The sequence below is a fragment of the Leucopleurus acutus genome (genome assembly GCF_964270905.1).
Source record: "Leucopleurus acutus genome assembly, chromosome: 1".
Lineage (NCBI taxonomy): Eukaryota > Metazoa > Chordata > Mammalia > Artiodactyla > Delphinidae > Leucopleurus > Leucopleurus acutus.
In genome coordinates this window covers 179,027,723-179,054,102 of record NC_139142.1, presented here as the reverse complement: position 1 = coordinate 179,054,102, position 26,380 = coordinate 179,027,723, and the positions used below count along the sequence as shown (strand labels likewise).

Genomic DNA, 26,380 nt, shown 5'->3' with positions numbered 1-26,380 from the left:
GATGATCATATGGTTTTTCTTCTGCAGTTTGTTAATATGGTTTATCACATTGATTGATTTGCGTATATTGAAGAATCCTTGCATTCCTGGGATAAACCCCACTTGATCATGGTGTATGATCCTTTTAATGTGCTGTTGGATTCTGTTTGCTAGTATTTTGTTGAGGATTTTTGCATCTATGTTCATCAGTGCTATTGGTTTGTAGTTTTGTTTTGTGACATCTTTGTCTACTTTTGGTATCAGAGTGATGGTGGTCTCGTAGAATGAGTTTGGGAGTGTTCCTCCCTCTGCTATATTTTGGAAGAGTTTGAGAAGGATAGGTGTTAGCTGTTCTCTAATGTTTGGTAGAATTCGCCTGTGAAGCCATCTGGTCCTGGGCTTTTGTTTGTTGGAAGATTTTTAATCACAGTTTCAATTTCAGTGCTTTTGATTGGTCTGTTCGTATTTTCTATTTCTTCCTGGTTCAGTCTTGGAAGGTTGTGCATATCTAAGAATTTGTCCATTTCTTCCAGGTTGTCCATTTTATTGGCATAGAGTTGCTTGTAGTAATCTCTCATGATCCTTTGTATTTCTGCAGTGTCAGTTGTTACTTTCCCTTTTTCATTTCTAATTCTATTGATTTGAGTCTTCTCCCTTTTTTTCTTGATGAGTCTGGCTAATGGTTTATCAATTTTGTTTATCTTCTCAAAGAACCAGCTTTTAGTTTTATTGATCTTTGCTATCATTTCTTTTTCATTTATTTCTGATCTGATTTTTATGATTTCTTTCCTTCTGCTAACTTTGGAGTTTTTTTGTCCTTCTTTCTCTAATTGCTTTAGGTGTAAGGTTAGGTTCTTATTTGAGATGTTTCTTGTTTCTTAAGGTAGGATTGTATTGCTATAAACTTCCCTCTTAGAACTGCTTTTGCTGCATCCCATAGGTTTTGGGTGGTCGTGTTTTCATTGTCATTTGTTTCTAGGTATTTTTTGATTTGCTCTTTGATTTCTTCAGTGATCTCTTGGTTATTAAGTAGTGTATTGTTTAGCCTCCATGTGTTTGTATTTTTTACAGACCATTTCCTGTAATTGATATCTAGTCTCATAGCATTGTGGTCGGAAAAGATAATTGATATGATTTTAATTTTCTTAAATTTACCAAGGCGTGATTTGTGACCCAAGATATGATCTATCCTGGAGAATATTCCAGGAGCCCTTGAGAAGAATGTGTATTCTGTTGTTTTTGGATGGAATGTCCTATAAATATCAATTAAGTCCATCTTGTTTAATGTATCATTTAAAGCTTGTGTTTCCTTATTTATTTTCATTTTGGATGATCTGTCCATTGGTGAAAGTGGGGTGTTAGAGTCCCCTACTATGATTGTGTTACTATTGATTACCCCTTTTATGGCTGTTAGTATTTGGCTTATGTATTGAGGTGCTCCTATGTTGGCTGCATAAATATTTACAATTGTTATATCTTCTTCTTGGATCGATCCCTTGATCATTATGTAGTGTCCTTGCCTCTTGTAATAGTCTTTGTTTTAAAGTCTATTTTGTCTGATATGAGAATTGCTACTTCAGCTTTCTTTTGATTTCCATTTGCATGGAATATCTTTTTCCATCCTCTCACTTTCAGTCTGTATGTGTCTGTAGGTCTGAAGTGGGTCTCTTGTAGACAGCATATATATGGGTCTTGTTTTTGTATCCATTCAGCCAGTGTATGTCTTTTGGTTGGAGCATTTAATCCATTTACATTTAAGGTAATTATTGATATGTATGTTCCTATTACCATTTTCTTAATCGTTTTGGGTTTATTATTGTGGGTCTTTTACTTCTCTTGTGTTTCCTCCCTAGAGAAGTTCGTTTACCATTTGTTGTAAAGCTGGTTTGGTGGTGCTGAATTCTTTTAGCTTTTGCTTGTCTGTTGAGGTTTTAATTTCCCCATCAAATCTGAATGAGATCCTTGCTGGGTAGAGTAGTCTTGGCTGCAGGTTTTTCTCCTTCATCACTTTCAGTATGTCCTGCCACTCCCTTCTGGCTTGTAGAGTTTCTGCTGAGAGATCAGCTGTTAACCTTATGGGGATTCCCTTGTGTGTTATTTGTTGTTTTTCCCTTGCTGCTTTTAATATTTGTTCTTTGTATTTAATTTTTGATAGTTTGATTAATATGTGTCTTGCTGTGTTTTTCCTTGGATTTATCCTGTATGGGACTCTCTCTGCTTCCTGGATTTGACTATTTCCTTTCCCATATTAGGGAAGTTTTCAACTATAATCTCTTCAAATATTTTCTCAGTCCCTTTCTTTTTCTCTTCTTCTTCTGGGTCCCCTATAATTCCAATGTTGGTGCATTTAATGTTCTCCCAGAGGTCTCTGACACTGTCCTCAATTCTTTTTATTCTTTGTTCAGCTCTGCAGTAGTTATTTCCACTACTTTATCTTCCCAGTCACTTATCTGTTCTTCTCCATTAGTTATTCTGCTATGGATTCCTTCTAGAGACTCTTTATTTTCATTTATTGTGTTGTTCATCATTGTTTGTTTGCTCTTTAGTTCTTCTAGGTCCTTGTTTAACGTTTCTTGTATTTTCTCCATTTTATTTCCAAGATTTTGGATCATCTTTACTATCATTACTCTGAATTCTTTTTCAGGTAGACTGCCTATTTCCTCTTCATTTGTTACATCTGGTGGGTTTTTACCTTGCTCCTTCATCTGCTGTGTGTTTCTCATCTGCTGTGTGTTTCTCTGTCTTCTCGTTTTGCTTAACTCACTGTGTTTGGTGTCTCCTTTTCCCAGGCTGCCGGTTCGTAGTTCCTGTTGTTTCTGGTGTCTGTCACCAGTGGCTAAGGTTGGTTCAGTGGTTTGTGTAGGCTTCTTGGTTGAGGGGACTAGTGCCTGTGTTCTGGTGGATGAGGCTGGATCTTGTCTTTCTGGTGGGCAGGTCCATGTCTGATGGTGTGTTCTGGGGTGTCTGTGGCCTTATTATGATTTTGGGCAGCCTCTCTGCTAATGGGTGGGGTTGTGTTCCTGTCTTGCTAGTTGTTTGGCATAGGATGCCCAGCACTGTAGCTGGCTGGTCATTGAGTGAAGCTGGGTGCTGGTGTTGAGATGGAGATCTCTGGGAGATTTTCGCCATTTGATATTTCGTGGAGCTGGGAGGTCTCTTGTGGACCAGTGTCTTGAACTTGGCTCTCCCACCTCAGAGGCACAGCCCTGATGCCTGGCTGGAGCACCAAGAGCCTGTCCTCCCCATGGCTCAGAATAGAAGGGAGAAAATTAAAGAAGAAGATAAAGTTATTAAAATAAGAAAAAATTTTTAAGTAATAAAAAACAGAACCCTAGGACAAATGGTAAAAGCAAAGCTATACAGACAAGATCACACACAGAAGCATACATACACACTCACAAAAAGAGAAAAAGGGAAAAAATATATATATCATTGATATTTATATCATTGAGATATATATATATATATCTCATTGTTCCCGAAGTCCACCTTCTCAATTTGAGATGATTCGTTGTCTATTCATGTATCCACAGAGGCAGGGTACATCAAATTCATTGTGGAGATTTAATCCGCTGCTCCTGAGGCTGCTGGGAGAGATTTCCCTTTCTCTTCTTTGTTCGCACAGCTCCCGGGGTTCATCTTTGGCCCCGCCTGTTCGAATTCATTGTGGAGATTTAATCCGCTGCTCCTGAGGCTGCTGGGAGAGATTTCCCTTTCTCTTCTTTGTTGGCACAGCTCCTGGGGTTCATCTTTGGCCCCGCCTGTGCGAGGAGGTTGCCTGAGGGCATCTGTTCTTTGCTCGGACGGGGTTAACGAAGCAGCTGATTTGGGGGCTCTGGCTCACTCAGGCCGGGGGGAGGGAGGGATACGGATGTGGGGTGAGCCTTCTGCGGCAGAGGCCAGTGTGACGTTGCACCAGCCTGAGGCGCGCTGTGCGTTCTTCCGGGGGAGTTGTCCGTGGATCCCAGGACCCTGGCAGTGGCGGGCCGCACAGGCTCCCGGGAGGGCTGATTTGGGGGCTCTGGCTCACTCAGGCCGGGGGGAGGGAGGGATACGGATGTGGGGTGAGCCTTCTGCGGCAGAGGCCAGTGTGACGTTGCACCAGCCTGAGGCGCGCTGTGCGTTCTTCCGGGGGAGTTGTCCGTGGATCCCAGGACCCTGGCAGTGGCGGGCCGCACAGGCTCCCGGGAGGGGAGGTGTGGAGAGTGACCTGTGCTCACACACAGGCTTCGTGGTGGTGGCAGCAGCAGCCTTAGCGTCTCGTGCCCGTCTCTGGGGTCCGCACTTTTAGCCACGGCTCGTGCCCGTCTCTGGAGCTCCTTTAAGTGGCGTTCGTAATCCCTTCTCACGCAGCAGGAAACAAAGAGGGAAGAAAAAGTCTCTTGCCTCTTCGGCACCTCTTCGGCACGTTCAGACTTTTTCCCGGATTCCCTCCTGTCTAGTGCACTAGCTCCCTTCAGGCTGCGTTCATGACGCCAACCCCAGTCCTCTCCCTGCGCTCTGACCGAAGCCCGAGCCTCAGCTCCCAGCCCTGCCCGCTGCAGCGGGGGAGCAGACAAGCCTCTCGGGCTGGTGAGTGCTGGTCCTCTGTGTGGGAATCTCTCCGCTTTGCCTTCCGCACCCCTGTTGCTGTGCTCTCCTCTGCGGTGCCGAAGCGTTCCCCCTCTGCCACCCGCAGTCTCCGCTTGCGAAGGGGCTTCTAGTGTGTGGAAACCTTTCCTCCTTCACAGCTCCCTCCCGCTGGTGCAGGTCCCGTCACTATTCTTCTGTCTCTGTTTTTTCTTTTTTCTTTTGCCCTACCCAGGTACGTGGGGAGTTTCTTGCCTTTTGGGAGGTCTGAGGTCTTCTGCCAGCGTTCAGTGGGTGTTCTGTAGGAGTTGTTCCACATGTAGATGTATTTCTGATGTCTTTGTGGGGAGGAAGGTGATCTCCACGTCTTATTCTTCCACCATCTTGAAGCTCCTCCAAAGATGAGGCACTTTTGAAGAAATACTTTTGCAAAAGCATCTGAGTTAAACAGTAACTGTCTGTAATGACAAAGACTTAAAATAGAATATGGTCAAAGATCTAATGAGAGTTCATTTGATAAGGAAATGTAGTTATTTCTGTGATATACATTTTAAAATTATAACTGGAAGTATGTCTGATTACATTATACCAGGACATATCAATTTTGGGAATACTTATATATCTGTACAAATACAACATAAAGGAGGCTTAGTGTTTTTTGACAGTGCTTCCCATGCAATTTAGCATAACAAATAAACTTAGCTTGTTTTCTCTCCTTATAAAAAGAGAGATGTTAAACTAATCTTTTGAAATGTTCCTGGGGCTCTCTGGAAAATCTCAAAGTTGGTTTGAGGTCAGAAAGATTTCATTTAGAATTTGATTTGTGGGAATTTTGTCAAAAACATCAAAAGGTTTAAAAATACTTGGTCACATAGGACATTGTGAAATAGGCGTTCTGTGGCTTAATATAGGTTTTAAAATGCTTTCTGATAGTAAATATTTCGGTATAGCACAAAAAAATATTTACTAATAGACCCAAATATCTTTAGTTGATCTGTAGGAAGCCAAAAGTAGATAAACCCGTGTTCAGTAATTAGTGTTTCAATATTTTATCTTATTTGGAAATTATCTAGATATTTAATGCCTATGCATCATTTAATGTAACTTAGCAAAACTTGGTTACCACAAAGTTTTGAGGAAACTATTTTAAAAGTTACCTAAAACCTTTTATCCCATTTACATCTATTTAATTCACTTGTTCTCAATAATTATGTTTAGACCACCCACAAAAACTTTGTGAGACATTAGACAAAGTCAACCATCACCCCCGAGCTGTTTTGCTTGCTGAAAACTTTGTAACAGAGATAATTTGAGCAGTAAAACAGTCGTACATCTGCATTATTTTCAATGCTAAGACACATGTTAATTAAAATCGAACAAACTTCAACTAGCTTTTATTTACCAAAGATTATCTCAGACCATGTGAATTTGAGAAGCATTTAGGTTAGCTTCTATTACCGGCCTACCCTGCTTTATTGCACTTCACAAATACTGCATTTTTTATAAATCAAAGCTTTGTGGCAACCCTGCATTGAGCAACTCTACCATTTTTCCAGCAGCGTTTTCTTACTTCATGTCTTACTTCATGTCCGTGTCACATTTTGTTAATTCCTGCAGTATTTCAAACTTTTTATTATGGTGGTCTGTGCTTCGTGATCTCTGATGTTACTACTGTAACTGCTCCACTGACCAGCCGTTTCTCTCTCTCCCTCTCTTTGGGTTCCCCCCTAGTCCCTGAGACACAATGTTGAAAGTAAGGCCAGTGAATAACCCTACAATGGCCTCTAAGTGTTTAGTGAAAGGAAGAGTCACACGTCTCTCGCTTTAAGTCAAAAGCTAGAAATTATTAGGCTTAGTGAGGAAGGCATGTTGAAACCTAAGATAAATCGAAAGGTAGGCCTCTTGCACCAACCATTAGCCAAGGTGTAAATGCAAAGGGAAAGTTCCTGAAGGACATTAAAAGTGCTATTGCAGTGAACACAGGAATGCTAAGAAAATGATCTAGTCTGGCTAGCTCAAATCAGCCACATATTCCCTTAAGCCAAAGCCTAACCCAGAGCAAGGCCCTACTCGCTCCAACTCTGAAGGCTGAGAGAGGTGAGGAAGCTGCAGAAGAGAAGGCTGAAGCCAGCAGAGGTCGGTTCATGAGGTTTAAGGAAAGAAGCCATGTACATAAAAGTGCAAGCTGAAGCAGCAGGGGCTGACGTAGAAGCTGCTACAAATTACCTACGAGATTCGGCGAAGATAATTAACCAAAGTGGCTCCACTACACTAACAACAAATTTTCAATGTAGACGATAGAGCCTTATGATGGAAGAAGACGCCGCCGCCATAGCTAGAGAGAAGTCGGTGCCTGGTTTCAAAGGGCCGACTGACTGTCTTGTTAGGGGCACTGTCTTGTTAGGGGCAAATGCAGCTGTGACTTTAAGTTGAAGCCAATGCTCATTTACCATTCCAAAAGTCCTAGGGCCCTTAGGAATTATGCTAAATCTACCCTGCCTGGCTCTATAAATGGAACAACGAAGCCTGGATGACAGTACAGGTTCCTTTCAAAATATTACTGCTCTCTGCAATGCGCCTGGTCACCCCGAGAGCCCTGATCAAGATATAAACTGAGATTACTATTGTTTTCATGCTTGCTAGCACAGCGTCCATTCTGCAGCTCGTAGATCAAGGTGTGAAGTCAACTTCCAAGTCTTATTATTTAAGAAATACGTTTTATAAGACTAAATCTGCCATAAATGGTGATTCCTCTGGTGGATGATTCCTCTCATGGATATGGGCAAAATTCTTTGTGGAAAGAATTCACCATTCTAGATGCCGTTAAGAACATTTGTAATTCACGGGAAGAAATCAAAATATCAACATTAACAGGAGTTTAAAAGAATCTGATTCCAACCCTCATGCATGGCTTTCAGGCATCCAAGCCTTCAGTGGAGGCAGTAACTGCAGATGTGGTGGAAACAGCAGGAGAACTAGAATTAGAAGTGGAGGCCGAAGATGTGACTGAGTTGATGCAATCCCATGATCAAATTTTAATGGATGAGCAAAGAAGGTGGTTTCTCGGTTTAGAATCTACCTCTGGTAAAGATGCTGTGAAGATCATTATATAAACTTAGCTGATAGAGCAGTGGCAGGGTTTGAGAGGATTGACTCCAGTTCTGAAAGTTCTATGGGTAAAATGCTATCAAACAGCATTGCCTGCTATGGAGAAACCATTCATGAAAGGAGGAGTCAATCAATAGAGCAAACCTCATTGTTGTCTTATTTTAAGAAATTACCATCGTTACACCCACCTTCGGCAACCACCACTCTGATTAGTCAGCAGTCACCAACACTGAGGTAAGACCCTCCACCAGCAAAAAGATTATGATTTGATGAAGGCTCAGGTGATGATTAACATTTTTTAGCAATAAAGTATTTTTAGTTAAGGTATATATATATGTATTTTTTAAGGCTATTATGCACACTTAGTAGCCTACAGTATAGTGTAAACATAACCTTTATATGCACTAAGAAATCAAAAAGTTTGTGTGACTTGGTATATTATGATATTAGCCTTATTGTGAGGGTCTGGAACTCAACCTGCAATATCACCAAAGGATGCAGGTATATCTCTGGGAGTTTTAGGAATATTTAATTCATATAAGTGCTTAATTTTCTTCAAACCAATTAAATTGAGCTTTTTTTCTTTTACAATTTTAGTAATACCATTAGGAGGTGAAAAATGCCATACACGTACAGCACATATACACAGACACATAAGCTTACAGAGAGGTACAGAGACCTTATAGCTTTCATTTTAAAATTACTACCATGAATCAGCTACAATAATACAAAATTCACTGCTTATAAAAGCAGCTGAATATCTAAGTTGTTTACCTGGTGGAGGGAGTAAGTTAAGGTTACCCGCTCAGACGGCTAAAGCTTTTCCACTAATGTTTGTGGGGAAGACACTTACAAGATTTTTTGTTCGCCTAAGTTTCAAATGACCTTCCCCCTTTCGTTTTCCTTCTGATACGAATTACCTCCCTAAAGTTTATATAACGTTTACATCTCAAAGGCACAGGGATAGAATGTAAGTTCCTCCAAGCAGGACTTTGGTTTCCTAAGGCCAGAATTTTTACAATACATACACGCCTTTTGAGATAAATAGGGGAGGTCGTGGGATGGGTGATAAGAATAGTTGGATTTTTGAACTGCCTCTAGAGCTGACTTTCTAGTTTTGCAAAATTTTTAAGATCATGACAGTAGCTCTCAATTCCTCAAAGAATTGGGTTGCAGCCTAAATGACATCATAAATTGATCCACCCCATCCAACTAAATTATCCTTAATTCGCTTTTTTTTTTTTTTTCTTTTATATCAGGGAGAAGATTTCTAACTAAGATGGAAATCCTATGTTCTGGATTTAGAGCTGTTTGCCTTTGGAATGTTTTAGTAAATCCTTTCACAAAGGCTTTAGAAGGTTTTGCTTACCCTGGGGGGTACATAGTTTTATTTTGGCTTAGGGGAAGAGGCCTAAAAAAAAAAAAATTCCTATGAGCTTCCAATTTCTGACCAACTTCTTACCACTGAGCTACTTTTTAAAGAAATCCTTATAAATATCTTGCCAGTTTTCAATCGGGACAAACAGCAGATATTTCTTGCAGTATTGAACATCCCCTTGTACTTGATGTCCCCAAAGGGGATACAATCGTTGTTATATTTTCCTCTCTTTATCATGTACTACAAGAGAGCCAGAGGAGCTGACCCTCACCTTAGCTGGCTTCTGCCGGTTTTCGTGGGATCACATCTGCAGGCTCTGCGTGGGGTTTAATGTAGACAGTATAGCTCTGGTATCTACCATATTTTCATTCATTTTAATTTTAGTTTGCCTTAGCTGCTTCAGGGAATAATGTAGCAGTTTACCAGAAAATCCCTCAGAGTCTCGACCATCCTGGGAAGCGCCCTTTGGGGGCCCTCCTTTAAGGGTAGATATGGGGGCTGTCTGTGAAGCCACTAACTTGGTGGATTTTATGGTCCTGTTGCCTCTTTAGGGTAGAAAGACAATTCAGACCGGATTACTAGAATGAGTATTCAAATAAAGGAGGACAGAGGGGAGCAGTAAAGGTTATATAACGTTCACTTTACCATCTGTTTTAGGTACCTCTGTGCCTTTAATTTTTCATTAGCCTTTTGCAACAAATTTTTCAGTGAAGCTAGTCTGGCATCTTGAAGCCTTCTGAAGGCTTCTGCAGGCCAGTTAAAATAAGTATCCCCATTCTGTTTGTTTGATTTGGGAGCCCTTACTTTCAAGGGCACTTCTCAGATGATCTCAACTAATTGGAACTTTCCTCATAATGGCTGTTGCAATCTCTCCAAGGGCCGGCGGCCGGCAGTGTTTGGTAGGACCCTTAGCCGCAAAGGTAGTTCAACCACGTTTCTGTCCAGCCGTATTTTGGAGTCCCCATCGTGACAGTTACCAAGCTAAGTTCTCAGAACCCCAAACAACAATCCTGAGTTATTTTTAGTAAGATTCTTGCCATTTTTGTAGATATCTGCAGCTTCCGGAATTATAGTTCTTAGATATAAAACAAGCACGTGGCACACTTAACTCTTTAGAATTTAAAGGTCTCATTTTTTCGGGCTAAGCCTTTGGGTCTCTCAGAGCCAGGTCAGTAACTAAGAGGGTATGCCACGGGGTTGGAGCTTGTGCGGTGTTTTATAGTGTGCCTCGTTGCATGGAAATTTTGAGGTTGGCAGCTGACCTAGTGTCACTCTAACTCATTCCATGACCAACTTGTCCTAAAACAAGAGGTGGTGAGCATTCTGACAGTTTAAATGCTTGATCCATGCCCGCCAATTTTGTGGCTTTTCTTGCTTCTGAAATTCCCATCAACAATAGCCTTTATCTACACAAGACAAACATGCACCTTAACACACCAGCAGTAACCAAGAGATGTCACTGCAGCCCGGCCAAGGCAAAGACCTTACACACCAACAGTTCCCAACATGGAACCAGGGACTGGGCGAAGGACTGAACCAGCAAACCCCAAAGAATGGGGAACCACAGCTGCCACCAGCAACTCCCAGCATGGAATCTGGAGGAGGATTCCAAACAGATGGGGAACCGCAGACTAAACCACCAGCAGCTCCCAGCATGGAACTAGTGGTTCCAATCAAATGGGGGACTGGATAGCCAATTAAATTAGATCAGGGGCCCGACGCAAAGAGCAGAGATCAAAACCGAGGGGAACTTACCCACGGCCCTTGCAGCGGCGGGAAGGATGATGCACTCGAAGTGTTCTTTCCTGTGTCTCGTGTTGTCCTCAGATGTTTCCTTCGGATCCCGTCACCATCACTAAATCTGTTAAGACACAAAATTGAACTGAGTAAATTTAGAATTCTAATTGGCTTTATTCAGTGACTAGCGAATTGGGCAGCATCCCATCTAGCAATTAACAGGGAGCTCTGAGGAGTTGCATGAAATGAAGACTTTATTGGCAGAAATGGGGGAGAAAGAGCAGACTGTTTCAGGCGAGACCACCTTCCCTTAGGGAAGAAGGGTTCTAGCAGGGGCATTACCTGCCTCGCACTGACCAGAAAGATCCAGACTGACCGCTTAAGATTACATCGCTGGGGAAGGTTGGAACTGCAAACAGGTTAGGTATTAAGTCTCAGTTTGGCGATGTGGGCTTAACACAAGTGACTCCATCTGGGGACTATTATCTCTTAAAAAAAAAAAAAAGGAAAAGATACATCTAACACTTCTTTGGGGTTTTTTTTAGGGAACTAATTTTTCCTTAGAAATGAAAAGTGGACTGTGGTCTGCATTCATCTGTGTCTCCTTTGAATCCTGAAAGGCCCATCTGTGTTCAGGTAGTTTCAGTAGCCTTACAATTTCACACCTACAAGACGTTTTAGATCATATGAGCACATCTCCGGGCCTCTCCCCCCAGGCTGAATGTGAGCGAAGGCCCAAAGGCTTTGCAGGCTCCCGAACGTCAGGAGTGAGGATGGTAGTGTTAATTCGTGTATTTACACCACTGCCCTCGACTTCCACACGCCCTGTCTGAACCAGGTGACCCTTCTTTGTCAGCATTACTGTGCAACATCTCTTTCATGAAAAAGAAAACTGAGTTTCACTTTCCCTTTATAGAACACATGAGGCTTAGCTTCCAGTGTGGCCTCACCATGGTCACTCCTCTGCTCATGATTTCAGAGCAGGAGTTGACGCCTGCCGCTTCACGTGACTTTCAACAAGTCACCGAACCTTTCTTTGGAACCTTGGTCGTCCCCTTTTAGCCTCCAAAGGGATAACGTTTAAAAAAGAAAATAGCATTTGCGGAGAAGTTTGAATCCTTCATGGAGAAAGTACCATATGAACTGCAAGTTATTATTCTTTGAAATAGAAGAAAAATGACTTCAGCTTGGCAGCTTTTTTTAAAGTGTGTCATTCTGGAATTCCCATAGTTGGAAGGTAAAATCCATCTGAGATCGCCAGAAGGTTTTTCAGGTCAAGCATTTTACTCAGAAACTACCTCGTCTGAAGCGTTCAAAAAACACTTTAATCCACAAACCCTCCAGCTGAGTTAGGAGCGCTAGCAACTATCACAATTTTAACAAGGAAAAGAAAACCCACATCCTCAAAACCACTTATCCATGAACTAAGACAAGAATTAACTTTTTGTGTGTCCCCATTTGTAAGTAACGGAGAAGTGTCTCTTCTCTTTACAGGACCCTGGCAGTTTTCTGATACGAAGATTGCTTGAAAATTGTTATTTCACAAATAGCACATCACTTTGATGTGCTTCAGATGTCCTTTCTGTGCAACTAAAGTATGATTCAGCACATGTCAGATTCACAGTAAACATACCAAAAAGAGCCAATTTACAGTAGATGCGTGGTAAATTCCTGTTGTACTCAAAAAGCTTGTCTTACACACACACCCCTCACAAGACCCTGGTGATAATAGGCAATCAGTGAACACGTATGCAGGAATCCTGTGACTACACGTGTTGCCTGCTGCGTCTGAGATGCTGTGCCCTTTCTGCACACCTGCTTTTAAGCTCGCAGATATTTTCTCACTTTTACGTGATCTGTTTCTTCAAGGCTCGTGTGCCCACCCTGTTCGTCTGTTCCTCCATCAGCTGTTCTCCCAAAGCCGCAGAACACCAGCTTCCCTCGAAACACGGACATTTTGCATCTCCTTCAAGGGTGTCCTGGAAAGGAACCTCTCTTGTCTGCGAAGCTACTCTCGCCCTCCTTTGAAGGGTCAAAGAGGCTCTCCCCCCTAAACATCTTTCAGATTCACCAGATCCTACTTAGTGACCGTTATCTTTCACCTCCTCAGGCTTCTCAGCTGACAAGACCTAGAAAGGTGGTTTCGTTCCTGTGGTTTGCCCCTTTATTTGGTTTCTCCATTTAAATAGTATTTTCCCTTGATATCAAGAAGCATGTTTTCTCTCTTTTTAAAAAAATGATCCCACAGCATTCTAGACAATGTTCTTGGGGGTAGGGAGCTGTAGGGGAAGAAAAATAAAAAGAAATGGTCTTCTGGTAAATTACACTGGCTGACTGGGGCACGTCTGCCAGCATCCTCAGGTTCCAGAAAGGCTGGCGGAGAGGAGAGGACGTCCACCCTTGGTGTCCACTCTTCCACCCCTCTGTGCCCTTCAAGTCCATTATCTCCCCCTCGACCCAAGTCCCCTTGATCTTGTGCCCCTAGCAGCCTGTGGACTCTCTACCTTGACCTCAAAATCATTCTTATCCACCTCTCATCAGGTCACTTATGTGTCCTTTTCTCAGCTGACAGTCTTAGAGAAAGTACACGATCAATAGCAAACGGCAGCCTAATACGTGTCATTCCCAGCGTTCTTACAACAGGGCACCTGGAGGTGCATCCCCCTGTTCAACTAAAGACCACGTGCGTTGGCAGGGACACGGCACACACCTCGAGGAAAGGAAAAATGCAGGACTCTGCAAACAGGCAGTCGTTGACACTGTGGGAATACGTGAGAGTTGGGATAAACCCACGGAAGTGGTTCAAGGACTAAACCAAAGCACAGCCCCCTCGTAAGGAGGGTGGGGGGAGAAGAGGGAAAGTGACAGCGCAGATCCCTCAGGGAGGTGAGGGGGGGGGGGACCAGGGGAGTAGGGTCACCGGAAGCCAGGAGAGAGAAGGATGTCAGGAAAGAGGGGCCCATGGGGCCAGGCTGGTGAGGAGCCCACCTGTTGACTGTCATTTAGGGGGAACAGAAGGAAGCATCCCACTGGGAGGCTGAGGACATGGTGACGGGGGTAGCTGGGGGGCGGGTGAACTTGGCGGTTACACGGCAGTCTTTCAGAAAGTGTGTTTCTGAAGGTGGAAGCTTGTTATGATCACAGGGTTCAAGGGTTATGAGTAATAGAGAATGCTCCAGAAAGGGAGGAAGGGAGGAATTTGTGGTGGAAGATTCTGGAAGAGGAAAGGGTTAGGATACAGCAAACACAAGGAGAGGGGTCACTTCTGAGAGAGGACGTGTGAGGGAGAGGGGGGGGAGAGAGACTAAGAAGAGGAGGAAATCCGGGTGGGCTCACCATGGTGGTGATCACCATAAAAAATAAAGTAGGAAGTGTCTCCAGGCCGGAAATGAGAGGGACAGGAACGGGACCATGGAGACAGAAGAAAGGGCTTGACACGTCAGCAGTAGGGGCTCCAGTAAAGGCTGCGTAACACACAGAAGCACAAATTGCGAGGGACCATCTAAGAGCCAGAGTTTGGAGACAAAGTACGTGATGAAAATTTCCCAGGGACAGAAAACTGGCAAAGTGAAAACAACCTTCAACACAAGTTGAAATAAAACTTACTGTGTAACTTCTACCACCATTTTATAATGATTTGTATTTATCCAGAATGTGAATGAGCTCTTAAATCCTACGTGTTTAATAGGTTAAAAGAAATAAGCAAATTCTCCAAGAAACTATGAAAAAAAATATTTCTAGAAGAGCAGTTACAAATATTTTAAGTGGACACTATCGATCAAAATAAAGATGTTTTTAGAAGTCATATTTTTCAGATTTTAGATAGAAACTGCAGCGCTACCTTCTTTGTGTCATTTCTACCTTGACAGGGTGAATAAACATTAGAATTCAGTAGAACTTAATAGTCTCCATCTTCTTCAGCCATTATCTTATTAATTTTTTATGAACTCCACATGAGGAAGACTCTAAAGAAGGTGTTTTTCTGGTACATTTGTTGTATTTTAATGCATAGCTGGTCTATAGCTACTAGCGTTTTTTTGTTTTTTGTTTTTTTTTAATAGACTTTTTTAGAGCAGATTTAGGTTCACAGAAAAACTGGAAAGAACAAGAAACTTCTCGTGCATCCCCTTCCTCTGTGCACACCTCGCACATTCCCCTATTTTAAACACTTTATTTATTTTTGGCCTCACAGTGCAGCTTGTGGGAGCCTAGTTCCCAGACCAGGGATTGAACCCTGGCCCTCGGCAGTGAGAGCACGGAGTCCTAACCGCTGGACCACGAGGGAATCCCCATTAACATCTTGCTTTAGTCTAGTGTGTTTGTTATAACTGATGCGTCATATTTATATATTATTATTACCTAAAGTCCACAGTTTACATTAGGGGTTTTGTATTGAACACGCTATGGGTTTTGACAAATGTCTGACATGCATCCACCGTTACAGCATCATACAGAACAGTTTCACTGTCCTAAAAATCCTCTGTGCTCTACCTATTCATCCCTCCCACCCCCTTCCCCCCGCCCGTGGCAACCACTGATTTTTTTCTGTCTCCATAGTTTGGCCTTTTCCATGTCATATAGTTAAAAATCACACAGTATATATAGCCTTCTCGTTGGCTTCTTTCACTAAGCGACATGCATTTGGGATTCCTCCATGTCTTTTCATGGCTTAATAGTTGGTTTTTTTATTACTGAATAGTAGTCCATTGTCTGGATGTACTATAATTCATCCCTCACCTATTGAGAGACATCTTAGTTGCTTATAGCTACTAATCTGATTTGTTATACTCTTTGTTTTCTTTCTATTGTAATGACAGACTATATGAAATTTTTAAGAGCAGGAAGGGGTTGTAGAGGTTATCACATCAGATACTCTCATTCTGCAGCTAAGGAAACTGAGATCCAATCATGATCAGCCTAGCTGATCACAATCTAGTCTCTTTTCTAGATCATACTGTCAATCCAAAACTTAGTAGAGTTGAGATTTCAAGGTACCTAGACACCAAATCCAACTCATTTAATTGGACAGTTATCTACCGCATGTCCTCAACCTTAGAACCAAGCATCTCCCCCATGGAGCAAGGGACCATGGCCCCTCATCCCTCATTCCATCTCTAGGACCCCAGAATTCCATGCCCCAATAGCTCAAAACGTGTGCATTTCCCTGTCGTGGAGGCTAGGGGCTGGAGGGGGTAGGACGCTTTCCCCATTCAGCAACTTCACTAGTACAAGATTTGGAAGAATTCTAAATTCATCACATGCCTTTTTGGTCATTATGAAGGTATAGAGAGAGAACATATTGGAATATAGAACGTATTTAACTTGTTCTAACAAAATAATAATACACATAATAAAGGTTACTATGTATGGAGTTCTTACTCTATGTCAGGCGCAGGGCCAAATACTTGATGTGGATTATTTAATTTTAGATCTGGACCAGCTCCCCTTCATTCTTCAGGGCACACCTTCTCGCACTTTCCACTGGCTAAAATAGGATATACCCCGAAGTTGAGTTGACATGTACTCTCTGGTTTCCATACTGTTATATCAATAACTGTCATCTTGGATGTTACAGCATTTATTACATATGCTTAACATATGGTACTCTGAAAAGGATACTGGCATACTTGGATATTTTTAATAAATATTGGTATTCTAATTTTATTTCCTCAGACATGCAAATCTTCTCGCATAAAATGTATTAATTTACTAGCCTTGGGGGAAAAACCTGAAAAAATGACTATAATTATTCTTTTCCTCCGTTTCTTATTATTTCTGGAGAGGGACTCTATATTCCTGACCTCATGTGCATGATATTTACTATGTTCTCCATGTATTTTCAAAATTAATTGTTACAGGTTTGATAAAACGATAGCATCTTTAATGCTACAAAGTTCTCACTTATCCAGTAATGTATGCACACTTGGCAACAGTCCCCTTAGTGGTTCAGTACTTGACTAGCTATACTGAATAGTCATCGTTACTGAATAGTTTTCCATGTTCTTTATTTTCATTCTCTCATTAAAAGCAAATGTAATCATATACTAAGGAGAAAGCAGGGTAGAAGCTACATCATATTAGAATAACTGAGCCCTCTTTACATTTCCCCTTTACTAGAATATCCATTCACAAATTGTCCTCCTAAAGAATGATCTCATGTTTTAAATACTGATATATTTTGACAGCCCTAGGGCTTTTAATTTCTCTAGGACATTCATATATGCAAACACAGCCCTGTGAGAATCACACCACTGATTTTGTTAAATCTATCACTTTAATCTTGTATTAATCATCTTTCATATTGTAAATGTAAAAGTTTACTTTAATGATGCTTCCGTTTTTAGATTTTTGTTATTCTTTTTAAGAAGAATTATTCTATTTGTATTCTGGTGATTAAAAGTGATTTTGAAAGTATTTTATCACATGACTCTACTCCCCTGTACCTGGTCATGCTTGCTTCATAATACTTAAGCCTGCCAGTTTCAATTTCGGTGAACTAAAAAAGATAGCATCTTACTTTACATCAGACACTGAATCGACATTTCCATGCCAGATAGCAAACCCCCATGGCAGATGATGAGAATCTACACCATACAAACATCCAGTGACAGAAAACTCACTCACTTATAAATTCTTAAGGAAAATTCTTTAACATTTTCCCTAATTATAAAAGTAATTACACCAAAACGTACTTTAAAAATTGGAAAATACACAAAAGCATTATGAGAAGAAAAGAGTCGTTTCTAGTTATATCATTCAAGGCACCCACAGGTAGGATTTGTGAGTATTTCATCTTTCTGGTGTATATTTTTTTCTCTTTGTCGTAGTGATAATTTAGTAACTTTAAAATCTTCAGCAGAGTAGGGTCATTTTCACATCAAAACCGTATTCCTTAAAACTTGCCTTTTATGTTAAAACCTAGTCTGTTCCAGGGACCCCTCTGTGTTTGGGAATATATATTTCTCAACATGCATTGTGTGTATATTGTATACAATAAGTGTGGCCATAAATATAATAACAGATGATGTTTATAAAGCATTTACTATGTGCCAGTCCATGTTCTAGGCACGTTGCATATTTTAGCTCATTTAATCTTCATAGCAACCTTCTGAAGTAGAGACTATTATTATCCCCATTTTACAGACAAGGAAATCGAGGTGGCCCCTACAGGGGTCAAAGGCACCACAGGTGTCAGGCAAGGGAGCCAGGATTCACCCTTGGGCAGTTTGGTAGCAAAGTCCGTCAGCCTAACAGCTCTATTGCCTCTTAGTAGAGACCCAATCGTATCAGGGAAAACAATTTTAAAATTCGTGAAATGGATCATTGTTTGTACTTCCGTTATGGAAGAAAATAATTTGCTAGTTAATGCAAGATGACCCCATGGGACAGTTAAACCAGAAAATACCAACTGAGCCCAAGTTCCCCGTGCAGGTACAAACCTCTAGAAACTCAGGCACATTATTTCTGACAGGTACTAATGAATCTATCAAAGGCAGTGAGTTTTACTAATTAGACTTACAGTAGAAATATAAACAGGCCGTAATGAATGAGTTTGCTGGTCTGCAGAGAGCCTTTCCTCCCTCCTTCCTTCACACACATACACATGCAACGCTTAGCTATCAAAAGTATACGTGTGATTATCTGTTCGTTTTTTGGTTTTTGATGGCTTTTAGTTTCTGCTGTATAACAAAGTGAACCAGCTATATGCATACATATACCCCCATATCTCCTCCCTCTTGCGTCTCCCTCCCACCCTCCCTATCCCACCCCTCTAGGTGGTCACAAAGCACCGAGCTGATCTCCCTGCGCTATGCGGCTGCTTCCCACTAGCTAGCTATTCTACATTTGGTAGTAAATATATGTCCATGCCACTCTCTCACTTCGTCCCAGCTTACCCTTCCCCCTCCCCGTGTCCTCAAGTCTGATGGCTTATTCTTTATGAAAAAGGAAATAAACCTGTTTTCTAGGGTGTTTTAGCTTATAGCTCACTAAACAAGGAAGGAATAGATCAAGTACTCCAGATTTGGAATGGCTCCAGCCTTCTAAATGACAAGCATACCTAAGACATTGAGTGTCAATGACCACACTGACGCAGGCTGTGTGCATGTAGCAGCAGGCGGTTTGGGTGAGCCCGTGTCCAGGTGCCCTGCAGGTGTGCCATCCGGGTGCAGGCTCCGTCCCCACGTGGGGCCCTGGCTGGTTCTGTAAGCTCCTGGCTTGGGCAGCCTGGACCCCAGCTCTGTGCTCTTCCTCTACACAGGAAGCCCCTGTAATGCATCCCCACCACAGAGCTGTGGACGTCAAGAATGCAGCTCTCACAATTTGCAATTCCAAACTAAACCTTTGCTTGGCGGGGAACGATAAGTAGAAGTAAAGATGTAAACCTCCTTGGAGGTAGTCGTCAATCTGAAGGAGACTCACCTCCAGTCTGACACTAGTGCAGACTCAGGACATCGGTAGTGTCAGTAACAAGGGTGGGATCCACAAAGGTAGAGATTCAAAGGCAATATCTCGGTTGAATTTAGACCATAATGATTTAAAGGATTTGGCCTTGAAAACCACTGAGACTAGTGCATGTCTGTCATCTGAAAGATGATTTTTTTTTCCAGCTCTTAGATTGGCAAACTAAGTATTTGTATTTCTGTATATAGCTTTTACCTGCTTCCTCCTTTTTACCAGTATAAATCGCTTTCATGGCTAAATTTGATAATAGAGATTTTACAAAGAAGATGAATACAAAGCAATTTAGATGTTAGAGGCCCCCTAAAGTGGTCTGTCATATTTTTGTAAGTACACAGGAGAATAAAATATACCATTCTATCAGCCAAGTGATGAAAGACATTTGTAGACGCTTTGGGAAATACAGTACTTTGTACACAAACACACAGAATCCTTTGCTATTTTCAATTTTTGAAAGTACTCAGTATATATATTTAAATGACTTTGCAAGAATAAATACCTTTTTTAAAGGCAAAAAAAAAAAAAGAGCCACAGAGCTTTGAATACCCATCTATCTCCAGAATATCAGCATTGATTATATCCTTCGGTTACCAGAAAATCACAGCGAAGCAATAACTAACCCTGACTCTCTTGTTTTTATGAAGCTGGCATACAGAACGGCATGTATGCCACAGGTATATTTGCAAACTGGAGACCTGAGAGATAAATCAGTATTGTTGGATGATGTATCAAATGCTTGCTTGTTAGCGAGAGGTTCTTCAGCACTATTCAGTGAATCACTTCTTCCAGTGGCTGTCATCATTGTACTGTCAAACCCCAAGTAAAACTGACTGCATGGACAGGATGGAAATAAGCTCAGTGTCTTATTGTTTCATTCAAAAGAACCTTAGCCGTTTCCCTGCAGGAGGGAACACCCTGAGTAAGGCAACCTTCCTCTTTTAAAATTCACTTTTCACGGAGCTACCTGACAAAATGCTATGATTTTGCCGCCCAAGTAGGCCGAGTGAAAAACTCACCAAGTGCTTGGACTGGGAGGGTAAATCCTGGAGGTTACTGAGTTTTAATCCTTTGTTTGGACTCTTTTCCGAAATCAGAAATAATACATACTCCTCTCTGAGCAGGGGCGCTCGAGATCTTTCTTAGAGCAAGAAACACACGATTCAGAAACAATACAAAGACCAGTCAAAAAGTGATTCACCTGACACTCTGGCCTACACAACAGCGCTAACCCATTATGTCCTAAATCCATTCTGCTTTTCAGCCCTCGGTGCATGGCGGGATTAATTTAGACATTAAAGAATTCAGGACCGTGACACACAGAGGTATTTGCCCCCAACTAGCCAAACTCTATTAGCATAATCAGGAGACGAATGAGACGGGAGGAAGCCCTCTGACCTCTATTTCGTGAACTTCTCTGGGGCATCATGATAGGTCATAATGAACCCAGCCATAATACTGACCTCCGTGGAAGAAGATTCAGAGAGAAGGCTCATCTCTATACCTTTCAGTTTACTTCCAATACACACTGTTTCTGAACAAAGATTTCTCTTATGAATTTTACAGCATAACACCTTCTTACCAACATGTGTTTTATCATCTGGGAAGCACTACATAGGTCTTGTCATGTGCTCAATAACCAAAGTTTGTGGATTTCATATTTTCCTCCAAGAAAAAGGAAGAGAAATTAAGGTGGAAATCAGGGCATCTTTAGGCTAGGAAAGAGGAATTCTGTCTCACCAATACTTCTCATTTTCCAGAGGTTGAGACTGAGGCCCAGGGATGGTATGATTTACCTGATCACACAGCTAGAGACACACAGAGATGAGAATTTCCTCTCTGCAGATGCTGTGCCAGGAGCTGTTGACAAATCCTAAGTCCAGGGCAGTTTTGGACCATCCCATCCCCACCCTACCCACCCCCCACCAGCATCACAACTTCAACTCCCACTCCACCCAGAAGAATCATTTGCATCAGTTAACGTATCACCGGCATTAAGAAGAGGGTCTTTGCTGGAATAACACGTGTCACAAGCCCACATTCCCCTCGCTTTGCCTGCTTTGCATTTTCTCCCAGCTCTGACTGGAACAGAAAGATAGCGCTGGAGGAGATTTAACTTGTTGGAGGAGATCTAACTCCCTGTTTTCCTCCTTCTTTCAAGATCCACAGGACTGTGCGGTTCCTTCCTCTGAGAAGTATCTGCTGGGTGTTTTGTTTTGCTGACGTTGTGCAAATGAAAATTAAGAAATGTGGAAATACGATGATATACAGTGATGATCAGAACAATTTCTTGAAGAGACCGTCTTTGCTCCATTGTATTGCATTTTCTCCTTTGTCAACGATCAGTTGACTATATTTACATGGGTCTGTTTCTACGTTTTTCTGTTCCATTGATCTGTTGGTCTGGTCTTTCACCGATACCACCATCTTGATTACTGTAGTTTTATTAAGTCTTGAAGTCGGGTAAGGTCAGTCCTCCAGTTTTGTTCTTCTTCAACATGTTGTTGGCTATCCTGGATATTCTGCCTCTCCTCCGTGTAACCTTTAGTCAGTTTTGTCGATACCCACCAGGTAACTCACTGGGATTTTGACTGGGATTGTAGAGAATCTGTAGGTCAAGTTCGGAAGCACTGACATCTTGGCAATACTGTCTTCCTACTTATGAACATGGAATCTCTCTCCATTTGGTTAGTTCTTGTGATCTGTTTTTTTGACTGGCTTTTAAATTGTTTACTATGACAACAGCTACCAGTTCTGAAGTGCAGGCTGAGTGCCAACGCTGAGCTAGCTTTCTACATAGATCATCTCATTTACCACTCACGACGCCCCTATGAAGTAGGAATATTACTTCTTCCATTTTGCAGACGAAAAATATGAGGCTTAGGAGAGGTTAAGTAACTTCAAGGTCACAAATAGAGGAAATCTGAACTCGGGTCCGAGTAAGGGCAAAGCCCATTATCCTAACAGTTGGCCTTGAGTCCCGTCTGTCCCAACTGTCTCCACGCCAACTGAGCAGATTACTAATTCTGTGGTTCACGGGGACTCTCAAAATCAGGGTGCTCCAAGGGTCATAAATATACATATTGAGGAACTCTTGTCTCACACCATGGAGGAGCTCAGGCTCCCTGGAATCAGCCACCCCTGATACTTCGACCACGGTCCGAAGACCACTCAGCCTTGCTTTTGACAGCTGCCGTCCAGGGGCAGCGGCTCTAACATGCATGGCGTCCTGTTAGGAGCAGCACAGCTTATAAGCCGTGACTTGCAACAGGTGAGGTCAGGACTGGAGGGAAGTAAGCCCAGACTTGATGAGCTCCCTGAAGGCAGGGCTGTCTCCATCTTGGGTGGATGAGGCATGCGTGAGCACACCCACTCTCGCTCTGACCATACCCAAAGAATACATTCAGAACTACTTACTGAGTGTTGAAGAGTGAACGCTTTCAAGCCCTGCCCCTGTAGTCAGAGCCCCCGGTTTGTACTTTTTACCATCCTACACACTGTCAATTTCAGTAGGTATACAGCCAGCATCCATTAAGTGCCCAAGACCATCCCACCATCGGGTGGTCAAGTCCGGGTGGACCCTCCCTCGTGCTGTGCCCCATCTGCTGCGTGTTAGCATCCAGGCATCCTAGCAAACATCCCACATACTCCTCCTGGATTCCCCAGGTTTCTTGGGGTTCAGAAATGCTATACAGATCTGCTAAATCGTCTTGCCAGCCTTTTTATAAGGGACTTCAAGACAGAATCGGTTCCTCTGAAATAATGAAATCCATTTAAAAAGTAATCCTTGTTTTCTTATTTTAAAGAAGCTCACAGTTGGGATGGTTGTGTCTTTCCGCAGGAAAACCTCTTTTTTGTGATGGAGTATCTCAACGGAGGAGACTTAATGTACCACATCCAGAGCTGCCATAAGTTCGATCTTTGCAGAGCCACGTAAGAGCCCTTGTAGGGTTGGGGGGTTCCCACTGGTCTTGTCAGGGACTGGGGTCCACTGTGCCCGCACCGTGCTTTTCCCCACGTGGCACTTTTCCTGTTTCTCACTCAGTGGGCCTAAACCCCAGGGTGAGGTGACCCCAGGAACACATCCAATGAGGCAACTGTTTTCCCAGCTTGCGAAACTTAAATTCAAGTCGCTTTTATTTCACTTCTCTGCCGCGAGATCAACTGCTTAGTTTCTTAAGGAGCCGCCCCACTTCATCAGGCTTCTAAATCATCCAAACCCAGAAGCAATATTTGCCCCTTGAATGGAAGTCAAATGGAGCACAGAGGGGCAAGGCGGTCACTGGGTGGGGCTTCACGGAGGTCTCTCAAGGGAAGCTCAGTGTGAAGGCATCAGTCAGCCAGCTCTGGGGGCAGGAGAAACAGGAAACAGGAAGAGACATTTGCTCTCTCTCGAGAATACGTTCTCCTTCTTTGGCATCAGGCCACTCCAGGCGCTGGCGAAATCGAGCAGGGTGGCTTTACTAGTGGGACTGCAGCTGAGTCCCACAGAAGCCCCGCACCCTTCCTCCCCCAGGCCCTCTTTGCTGAGTCATCAAACCACTGAGACGGTCAAACACAAGAAAACTGTGCCCCTGGCTCCACTGAAAAGGGTGGGTGCACACTAGCCTTGCTTGCTGTACGCTCAGTAATCTCACTCACCCCTAGTGAACACTCGGGGGGGTTCAGGTCGAGCTGCGTTGAGAGAGAGACTTTTCCACGAGCTCCTACAGAAACCCCGGCTGAAGCGGCTGTTTTGTCGAATCCAGTGGGTAGTGCGCCACCGATCTCGTTGCTTCCAGGAACCGTCGGCCAAGTGCCCGGAGATAATTTTATGAGATTCCTGCAGCCCAGAAATCATCGGGTATTTTTCTGCTAGAAAGGATTCTCGGGGTCCCTTCCAGGTGTGTAAGGCACGAAAGCCATCGCAGACACATGCTATCTATCTGTCCTCACTGCCTCCCAGGAAGGGGTTTCTGCGTTCTTCTCCAAGATCGAGCAGACCTCACTTGCGGGAAGTTCTCCCTTATCTCTAACGTTAATCCTCCTGTAAACTCACCTCCTTTGAGTCTGTCATTTTTGAAGGTGGAGAGCAAGGTATCACCTCCCAGCTTCTCATACAGGCGTATCTCGTTTGATCGCACTTCACTTTATCGTGCTTTGCAGATACGTGGTTTTTTTATAAAGGAAGGTTTGTGGCAGCTCTGTGTTGCCAGATGACGGTTAGCATCTTTTAGCCATATTTTTTTAACTGAAGTATAGTTCACAAGTATTTAATTAAGATACGTACGCTTCTTTTACACATAATACTATTGTGTGCTTCATAGGCGGCACTGTAGTGTCAACATAATTTTATATGCACTGGGAAACCAAAAAAACTCGTGTGACTCGCTGTACTGCGGTGGTCTGGAACCGAAGCCGTGAGATCCCTGAGGTCTGCCTGTGTGCGTTTCTCCTCCTCTCAGGCTATGTGGAATGACCTGCAGACAGGTCTGAAGGGTCCAAGTAGATTTTAAAATAAAAGGGAAAATTATTTCCCTATTGGGAAATTTTAAAATCCCCAATTTTACATTTTAAAATTCCCAATTTTAAAATTTTATTTTAAAATTTTAAAATAAATAGGGAAAATTATTTCCCTACCAGCTCCATTTCATTCTCTCAGGTCTGAAACTGGATGTGTAGAATGGATGATATCTTCCTTTTGTTGTGATTAAACAAACTTCCGTGCGCGCATTTAGCAGAGCGCTGCACACTCACTCTATAGAAAGGGGAATTTGTTTTCCTAGTAAGCATTCATGTTGAGCCTTGATTTTCCTTCCCTCAGGTTCTATGCTGCCGAAATCATTCTCGGTCTGCAGTTCCTTCATTCCAAAGGAATAGTCTACAGGTAAATTTTACTCTTTGGAAACAAGTACTGGGATAACTGGATTTCCTGGTCCAGGTGATTTCACCACTGTGCTTGAGGGACATGAAGTGGTCAGTGTGCTTCTGTGGCAGAAAGTTCCCCACCCGGGCTTCCTGCCCAGAGTGACAGCACGGATGGTGATGTACCAACCAAGTAAGAAATTCCGCTCTCAAAAGCAATAAGGGGGGCTTCCCTGTTGGCACAGTGGTTGAGAGTCCGCCTGCCGATGCAGGGGACACGGGTTCGTGCCCCGGTCCGCAAAGATCCCACATGCCGCGGAGCGGCTGGGCCCGTGAGCCATGGCCGCCGAGCCTGCGCGTCCGGAGCCTGTGCTCCACAACGGGAGAGGCCACAGCAGTGAGAGGCCCGTGTACTGCAAAAAAAAAAAAAAAAAAAAAAAAAAAAAAAAAAGCAATAAGGCTCTGATCTCATTTTGTTCTCCCTCTCTCCTACCTTTTGTCTCATTTCCTTCCATTACTTTCTCTTTGGCCTCTTACTGTTGCTTTCTTTCTTCTGTCTTTTGTGTCTCTCCTTCTTGCCTGTATTTGCACATTGAATGTCCTCCTTTCGGGTGAGGGAGAAGGGGAGGCCTTCCTTGAACAAACACACCTGCGAAAACCTACAAGCCTACACCTTGTCTGCATGCCCAGGATGCCATGTGTGCCCTCTTTCTTGAGTGGATGTCTGTCCAGAATCTATTGGACACCGTCATTTCACATCCTTCTTGGATGAAAGCTAATGTACTTCAGTCTCCTTACTTCTCTCAAAGCACAGTTGACACTCATCATACAGATCTTCAAAGGCTTAGTTGTCTCGTTTCCCGCAGATTGGGCGGGGTGGGGGTGTATATTGAAGAAAACAAATAAAAAAGGAAGGAAGGAGCTTGACAGGATGCTGACTGAGGAGCTGGAGGCCTACACAGTGACCACTGGTGACAAGGGAAGCTGAGAACCGACATAAAGGGAAGACGCAGGACAACCTCAAGGCCCCGAGACAGTGGGATCACGTGCTGTTCTGCAGCAGATGCTCACAGGGATGACCGGAGTCATCAGTACAGGCTAAGTGATGTTCCACACAGATTGTTGAAGATGGCAAACTGTGTATAATACAGTCCAGAAGCATTCCGTCTGGGATGGCCAGTACTGGGCTTTGGGGCTTACAGAATAGGCTGAAAATTCACTTAGGGAAACCTCTCCGTTTCCAGAGGGTCCAGCCAAGTGAGGGCTGCCCCAGTTAGAGCCCAGAACTAAAACTTAGGGGAGGTTTCG

The 26,380-nt window shown here is 43.0% G+C and overlaps 1 protein-coding gene across 1 annotated transcript in view; it reads left to right on the top strand.

Moving 5' to 3' along the window:
* The window catches only part of PRKCQ (protein kinase C theta), a 155,957-nt gene that overhangs the window by 101,154 nt on the left and 28,423 nt on the right, over window positions 1-26,380 (top strand). The window contains exons 13-14 of the mRNA XM_082848914.1: window positions 23,070-23,161; window positions 25,032-25,094. Of these exons, the coding sequence (XP_082705040.1) occupies window positions 23,070-23,161; window positions 25,032-25,094 (155 nt within the window). The remainder of the gene's footprint in view (window positions 1-23,069; window positions 23,162-25,031; window positions 25,095-26,380) is intronic.